This window comes from Primulina huaijiensis, chromosome 6, assembly GCF_012295235.1.
Source record: "Primulina huaijiensis isolate GDHJ02 chromosome 6, ASM1229523v2, whole genome shotgun sequence".
Lineage (NCBI taxonomy): Eukaryota > Viridiplantae > Streptophyta > Magnoliopsida > Lamiales > Gesneriaceae > Primulina > Primulina huaijiensis.
Genome location: NC_133311.1, coordinates 10,488,855 through 10,496,965, shown reverse-complemented (window position 1 = coordinate 10,496,965; position 8,111 = coordinate 10,488,855). Strand labels below are relative to the sequence as shown.

Below are 8,111 nucleotides of genomic sequence, written 5' to 3'. Positions count from 1 at the left end.
ACCGCCCAACATCTGAAGAAAAGAGGAAGATCGACAGAAATCAGGACACAACAAAACATCAAACTCAAAAAATGCTCAAGCAAAAACTCTAAAAATTTTAACTAGACTAGGTTGATTATTTTCATCTTTTTATTTCATATTTTAGTGCTTTTAATATCTTCCATTCCAGATTTCAGCATGTTTTATTATATTTTCCATGTTTTGTGAATTTTTTTTTGATTTGTAAAAACAGAATGATGACATTAGTTTATTTTTCAATTTCCATATTAGTTTAATCAGTTTTTAGTGTCATATTTTCTTAGAAGATTAGAACTAACAGTCAATTTAGATATTCACAATCGTTTTATTTTTAGAAGTTACATATTTATTGTTTTTCACATAAATTGATGATTTTAGCATCTGACACGCCATCAACATTTACAAAAATCGTGCAAACAATAATTTTGTAATTCCAAATTAATATGTAATCGTGTATATAACCTTGTACATATAACATAACTAATTTTATTTTACAACATGGATAGGTGTATAGGCTCCATCAAATTTTTTAAAAATTCAATTGAAGAAAACAGATACTTGAAAATCAAATTAATAAACTGAAATAAAGTAGAAATATAACTCCAACATGATTTCACCGTCGTTTCTCTCTTTGGTATACATTTTTTCCCTTTTTTGATAATAGTAAAGTAATGGTTTTCTCATATATTATGATGATTTAAAATAGTATAATATAGTGGAGACACACATATAAACAAATTTAATTTTACATCTTGCTCTTTTTTTCATGTCGTGATACATTAGGGATTTTCGATGTAAAATTGTGAATATCCCTAATTTTTGTAATGCGACCGACAATTTACTCTAGAATGTTACGCTCACGGTTGATGCTTCGACCAAAGAAGGATATGTTTTTCTTGGCTCTCGGGTTGGTAAATCGGCTATAATAATCAGTGAAAGGTACTAAGTTAGATGTTCTATGAAATTACTTTTTAATACATACAAGGTTTGCGTAGAGTTTTGTAAATTGGTTTTGTTCTATTAATCCCCATTTTGAACCTTTGTTTCGACCGATTCTATGCAACACTGGGAGTTCCTTTGTTTCCACAGTGCTGGACTGCATGAGCAGAAAGGTCAATGTATGTTTTTTTTCCTCTTTTGCGCGGCAAATTGAAAATTCAAGTTTGCGCATTCCCATTTCAGAACACACAAAAATATGCACATAGAACTTTCGTACAAATGGAGGCCCTATTCTCCTGCGGTATGGATAAATAAATTGAAGGGATAGTTCAATAACTATCCCTTCAATTCTTTCAGGTAATATGAAAGACTGAACCTGCTTTTGCATAGGCAACTCTTTCAGGTAGTATGAAAGATGCATATAACATCCATTTCCCAGGGGCCACTAGACGAACTCTACGCATCTCCACTTCAAAAGCCACTTCTGACAGTGCAATTCTAATTCGCTGGATTGCAGAAAAAGGGGGAAATATTACAATAAATAAGAAGTTGAAGGCTAACTAGTCCGTCGGGATCAATATGACTGTACAAAGATAATCCATACCTCGTGAAAGTCAAACTCTGGATCCTGAGCTTTTGAGAAACCATAAACATGAATTCTTGGCAGGATAAACTTTTTGTCCCTATTATTCTCTTTAAATATTCCCTTAAAAGCATCTGCAATCAGCTAAAAGCGTTTAAAGCAGGAAAAGATGTGATTGTGTGGGAGAGAGATGTGAATTCTACAAATGCACTGAAGAAATCCGTGATCAAGAGAAAAGAGGAAAACAAAACAATTGTGTATATATGAAATCGAAAAAAGCTTCGAAGAAATTAGTGATCAAGAAAAGAAGGCAAAACCAAAATATTCTAAACAAAGCACAAAGTGTATTGGCAACCTTGCTACACATACATTCATTTCTATGGAACCCCATGTAGAAAAAACTAGAGTGCAAATCCGTCGATAGTGGAGATTAGATCAACTTTAGAACTCCTATAAGAAATCAATCACAATCTAAATATTTAAAAAGGTACAAACATAACTGCTGTACTTCTTTGGCAGTTTGAATTAACACTGAAAAATTCAAAGTGTGGACCAAACAAGTTTCTGAAGAATAAAGGAACCAACTATCTAATGTATTTCCAATAGCAAAGAAGGTATACGAGGAAGATGTTCGATCCAACCATAAGAATGAATGGAGAGAAAGCACATGAAATTGTCCACTTCCAAAGTTAGTGGCCCAAACAACTTTCTCTTCTCAAAGTAGATCTTTTTCTTTTTCTGTTAAGATATTATTCAGAAGGAATGAAATTCCATAACATCACAAACACATATGCACGACAAATGATTCTGATAATTTATAAGGTGAGATTAGAAGATATTGTCATGCATCATCCTTCATCAGTTTTTCCAGCAATGGAAAGACCCGCATGCTTTTAAGTTATAGAAACCGCATCAGGTTACAAATTAGCTCCAGCTAATGTGGATAGTGTCAAAAAATGCACAGCCGCAATATTTACTTCAGAATAATAAAGCAAAGATAATACAATGAGTCACATATTTAAAATATTGGATTGGAAAAGCGAAGTAATGTTACACAACAATACATACCAAGAAATTCAGTAGCATCATTTGGTAAATTCATGACAACTTGAGTAATTGAATGAGTTCTCTGGCAGCTAAAAACTGTTTCAATAAATCTTCTCCCGTCCATATTGAATACCTAGACATAATAAGATGGAATATAAGTCAATGTGCTGGAATTCTGGCGGGGTTAGACTATTATAAAGTGGCATATAACAGCTCTTAAAATCCATAAGAATGTATCATTAAAAACTAGACAAAATGATAGGACAGTTCGACAAGCAACACCTCACTGCGACAAACTATATACAAGGAATTTAGAGAAAGCCATATACATACATGGATGTATGAATGCATGTATATATACAGGGAAAGCTTTATATGGTCGCATTTTGAGCTTTGTTCAAATATGATCTGTTATTGACATTTATTTTATAACTATAGCAATAAAAATGTACAAGTCATGCATAAGGGTATGTCCATGCCTCCATCTTTCTCTCAATTTTATTGAGGACACAGTTCCTTTCAAGATAGTCAACAGCAGAAGGATTCAAATCATTAGCATACACACGCTTTACTATTTTAGCGGCACATATTGCAATGGGGCCAACTCCAGCAAAAACATCACCTGTACAGACAAATCAAAACAGTAAGTATCAAAGTGGTATATATATAACAGAGAAGGTAATAAAAAAACAGTATGGAATAACAATGTGAATTACCAAAAAATCTCATGCCTTCTTGATTCAAAAAAATACTGTTTGGTGCTTTGCCTAATCGACCCTTTTAACCATCAAATTTTAAAATTTGGAGGGCAACTACAAAACATTTTAAAATAAGATAAGCCTAGGTATGACGCTACCCATGGATTAAATGTGCAACTTTCTTAAGCCGCGAAATTTATTATCCACGTAAATTATGTGATCAATAAACCAGAAATCAAAATTTATGGCAAAAAATTATGAGTTACGCCATGAAACAAGTATTAATGCTAAACCTTTAAATGATTCAAAGACCAATATAAAAATTTACGGAAAAAATATGATGACATTGACGTACAAACAACATCATTGCGTGTGAAGCAACTTAGAAGTCTCTGCCTTTCAGTTGCCAGCCTTGAATTCCAATATCTACAGACAAAAATAATGACATTAGATTCACCAATCCTTTCTGTTTCAGCCACACTTGTACTGTTGGTCCTGTCTAAAGACTCCACACTTACACTGTTGCTAAATCAACATGAAATCGCAACCCATTCTCCACCACTATTGTCGCAAGGGAATGATTTCCGGCCAAAACTTCAAGCTCCATACTCCTGTATTCATTCTGAATGACATCGATTTTGTTCACTATTGTTTGGATCTTTGGCTTGTTCCTATCCAAAATTACCTGGCATAAACAAGATAGGTCAGAGGAAAAAAAAATGTTGCATAAAGCTTAGGATACTGCGAACTCCACATTGAACAAAGATGTTTTCTCAAATGAACATGGAAAATACCTTTGCAATAACTTTTTTATATGGAAGATGCTCATCTCTCAGATTCAGGTGTGCAATATGCCCAACTATTTCAAAAGACGAAGGAATTATCATACCTTTTGGAAGCACAACCTCCAAGATCTGCAAACAATATGTGGTGCCCATATCATGCACATGCAAGATAAACTATAGCGAGTGTGTGTGCGTACGCGTTTGGGAGGGGTATGTAGGTAAGGGGAGATAATTTGAGGAAAGAAAACAGAATATTCGAGAGATACATCAAAGAGCTATTTCTTCAGCTAAGTGAATAGAAAAATCTCAGCTCAAGAAAATCTTTTAATTACATGGCAATGTGACTTCAGTACGGTGAAATCACTTACCAGAATACTGATTTACTCTTTGGATGAGAATAGAGAATGAAATGGGAAGTAAGATAATATCTACTATCGTCTATGCTTAAACTAAATACCTCATTCATCTGCCAGTAATCATAAAACAAAGTCAACTTGCACTTCACTAGTTCAAAAGCTGGGGTTGTGCCATCCACATCATGTTCTTTCAAAACTGCCTGAACAACAAAATTTAAATATCAGCTACGAGCTTTCATAGATAGTTGTTATGTGACGGTAGCAGAACATGTTTGCCAGAAAAAGTACAACCATAGGTTGACACTAACTCTAATTCCTCAGAGAAACTCTAGAACATCACACCAAGTTCATAAGATGGATGACTAACAAAATGTATCACACAGCAAGTTGAAATTCCACATTATAACAATAGTTTGTCTTCATTAAGCATCTGAAAATAATAAGAACACAGTCATATGAACTTGTAATAAGTCGCACAAAGATGCGCCGTCATGATTTCATTAGAAAAGCAGTATCACCAAAGGGCAATAGCCTGGTATCCCACGCATTTTTCAGCAATCCGAAGTTACGTCAAATGGGAGCACATTTATCAGGTTCCCCAAAACAAGGTATAACCCAACCCACTCTTAAATTCCTACGCTGATTAACTGTAATATATAATATAAAATGCGAAAAATATCGCACTTATTCGTGCTACACCAATAAGCACAATCAGCAACTATCAAAACAGGCAAACATGATACCCACTTTCCACACAAATTTCTAGTTCAGGGAGTACCAAAATGTTCGAGAACAAAAACCTTAATAGACTTGGGCAATTCCTCAATCCCTTTAAGAGCATACTGCTCATCCAAAAGTAGCAGCCTCGTGGAACCTCTCCATTTTGGCCGCTTAATATTGTCACCTAACAATCTACTTATGTCTTCGCCGTCCTCGTCACCTTCTTCGATTACCTCAATAAATATCATATCGTTTTTCCCAACCCCTTTCACGGCTCGCTTCTTCCCATCAACCCTTTTTTTCTTCTTCTTTGGCCTCGATATCTTAGCTAAATTCCTGAAATTAACATAACCTCGTGAATTAAAAGTTCTAGCAAGCTTGTCACGGTACAGCACCGAGTTCAACGGCTCCCCGTCTCCCTCGGCTTTCCCATAAACCCTCCTATTCAATGCAGCTAGATATTTCTCCTCTCCGTCAACTGAATTGGGTAAAATTCTCTTCAGCTCGTCATCTATTTCATCTCCAGGTACTCTGGCGATGTTCTTAATTCGAGGCCAATTGAGGAGGTGGCCTCGGAATCGGTTTTCAAGGTCATAGCAAAGGTCTGCGGGTACTCTGAGAGCCGAAACATCGAATATTCGAGTGAAAAACCGCTCGTCCAGTGAAGTGTAACTGTTATCGGTAGTTTCACAGTCGTTGGAGATGCATTTTGTTGATTCAAGGGGAAATGGGGGGAGTCCTTTATGGAGGGAAGGACCATAGGGAAGAGTTGAGGAGGATAAAGCCGAGGTAACATCAGCCGAGGTAAAATCGGAGGATTGGAAAGCGTAACGGAGGGATTTACCGGCGGGGCGCGGCGGTGAATGCAAAGTGAAGAAATGGAGAGTGTGGTGGCGCGGCCGCAGCAGATTAAATTTGGTGGTCATTTTCCTCCTCTACCATGATATTTTTAGTCCAGTTATTTATTTTTCCTTTTTATTTAATTACATGTCATTAGATACTATATTTTATTGCATAATATAAGTTTAAAAAATTGAAAAATATTTCCAATTTTAATTATCTAAAACAAATTAACAGAGAAAATAATATATAAATATCATAATCCGCTTTATTTATTTCTCGGATCATAAAATACAAATTCATTTTAATTAGACCACTTTAAACTTAATATTAGCATTAAAGTGTTAATATCTACCTTATATTTATTATCATTAAACTTAATTATCCAAGATTGCGTATTGTTAGCATTACTTGTTAGTAAAATTTCCGATTCGTGTTTCTATTCTTCAAGTTAATCCATATTGTTTTTTAAAAAATCACACTTAGTCATTTTTACACATAATTGTACATTACTATCATCACTTACTGATAAAAATCACTAATTTGTGTTCTTTCTTCTTTTCATTCATCTATTCGTTTTTTGAAAAAGTCGCACTTAAGTGTGTTTAGTGACACTTAATCTGGTCAACTTATGTTTTGATCGTTTTTTGATCTAAGTGAAGCGATTTAGAGAAGCTTTAAACTTAAGTGCTATTTATAATTTAATCAAGCTTTTTATAACCCTGGTTTATGTAGGATTGGACGTTTGATATCTTAAGAAACTTTGTAAATGTTGTTAACATACAATTTAAATATTTTAAATAATACAATAGTTCAAACCTTCTATTTTGAGAGTTTTTCTAATCAACCCAATCGCTACTTGATATGGGGTTTTTTTAAGGGTGTTTTTCTAAAATAGGGCTTGAGTGGGTATTTTTACTCGTCGGATAATATTTTTATCGGTACGCGAATTTTAACAATTCGGAGGACTTTTTGAGGGTTCGGGCAATATTTTCTAAAGCGTATCAAAACGAAATATTTTTCGAGGTGTTATTGGGCTTATGGTTTTAATCCTTTTAAAATTCAATTTAGGGCTCATTAGTGCTTAGTTTATTATTTAAACACTACACTACAGAAAACTTAAACCTAATATAACCCTAGCAACTGTCCCTCACCCTCCACCAGCAGCCTCCACGTGAGTTTTCAGCGGCAAATCAACAGCAAACCTTCGGCCCTTCAAGTTTTCAAAGAAAGCTCCCTCCCCGTCCCTCCGGTTCACGTCCCGCACATAGTTCTTCGAGTTTTTGATCACTTTATCGCTAAAGCACACCATGTATCTCTTTTCTCATCATTTACACCATGTTATATGCTGTTGTTTATATTTTGCATGAAATTTCGTTGGTCCCTCCTATAGCATCGTTTTAGTAAAGATTTTGACACGTATATGCATATCTTGTGTGCAACTCACGTTTTCATGTATTCGTGCGAGGGGCTGCCGAGTTGTTGACGCTAAAAGGCTGTTCTTTGTGGTATCGTGCTGTCATAAGGCTGGAGTCGAGTGAGAAGTCCAAAATGTGTTGAGGGCCGAGCATTTGTCTTGTTTTGGGATAGATCGGTGGGTTGTGAGTGAGCCGACTGTTCAAGGGCCATCCCTAGCCATGAACCAGACCCTGGTGGGTCGAATTCATGGTCCAAGATGGCTCGAACATGGCTGGATCTGGTCACGAAGCCGGCCGATCGAAGGGTGGTTGTTGACCGCGAGTTTGGTGTGTTGGATGTTCCTCGAGTTTCGCGAGTGTTGGGGCGTGCGTCGGCCTACAAGTCTTGGTTAGTGGAGTCCAGTAGGGTCTGATCTTGGTGCTAGGTGCTCTGGTTCGGGTCTGGTCGGGGCTGATATCGAGCTAGGGCCGAGAATTGGTAGCTAGGGTTTTCGAGTTTTTGTGTTGGAAAACTCAGTAAGTTGAATTAAGGTTTTGAGGGCCTTGGGTTACTCGAATTAGAGGGTCTTAGGTCTGAATTTATGATATCGAGTTATGTTTTAAGTTTGGAAAGATTTGGTTGAGTTTCGGGTTAATTCGGATTAAAACCGGGACTCCGGTCCAAGTTTTAAAATGAATCGTTTAGTTTTGAAACAGGCTCGATTTTA

At 35.9% G+C, this 8,111-nt stretch overlaps 1 protein-coding gene across 3 annotated transcripts; it reads right to left on the bottom strand.

Moving 5' to 3' along the window:
• Positions 1 to 1,222: 1,222 nt before the first annotated feature.
• Positions 1,223 to 6,084, bottom strand: LOC140979395 (tRNA (guanine(37)-N(1))-methyltransferase 1-like). 3 transcript variants are annotated; one of them, XM_073444773.1, is made up of 9 exons: positions 5,227 to 6,084; positions 4,528 to 4,626; positions 4,080 to 4,199; positions 3,804 to 3,970; positions 3,641 to 3,711; positions 3,067 to 3,209; positions 2,609 to 2,720; positions 1,562 to 1,674; positions 1,230 to 1,463 (listed from the first exon to the last, which is right to left on the bottom strand). In XM_073444773.1, exons 1-9 carry the CDS (start codon positions 6,070 to 6,072, stop codon positions 1,311 to 1,313), a joined length of 1,824 nt encoding a protein of 607 aa, XP_073300874.1. In that variant the 5' UTR covers positions 6,073 to 6,084; the 3' UTR covers positions 1,230 to 1,310. The 3 variants fall into 3 exon arrangements, 2 of the variants coding, with proteins under 2 accessions (XP_073300875.1, XP_073300874.1); XR_012175729.1 differs by having other exon boundaries at positions 1,336 to 1,463; positions 1,562 to 1,684; XM_073444774.1 differs by lacking the exon at positions 4,080 to 4,199 and having other exon boundaries at positions 1,223 to 1,463.
• Between the last annotated feature and the right edge of the window lie 2,027 nt (positions 6,085 to 8,111).

Excerpts from the sequence above, each read along its gene's own strand:
- LOC140979395 (XM_073444773.1), bottom strand. The coding sequence starts at position 6,072 with ATGACCACCAAATTTAATCTGCTGCGGCCGCGCCACCACACTCTCCAT. Across the intron at positions 3,971-4,079 it reads ATAAAAAAGTTATTGCAAAG|GTAATTTTGGATAGGAACAA; the intron begins GTATTTTCCATG and ends TGTTTATGCCAG. Across the intron at positions 3,210-3,640 it reads CACACGCAATGATGTTGTTT|GTGATGTTTTTGCTGGAGTT; the intron begins GTACGTCAATGT and ends TTGTCTGTACAG.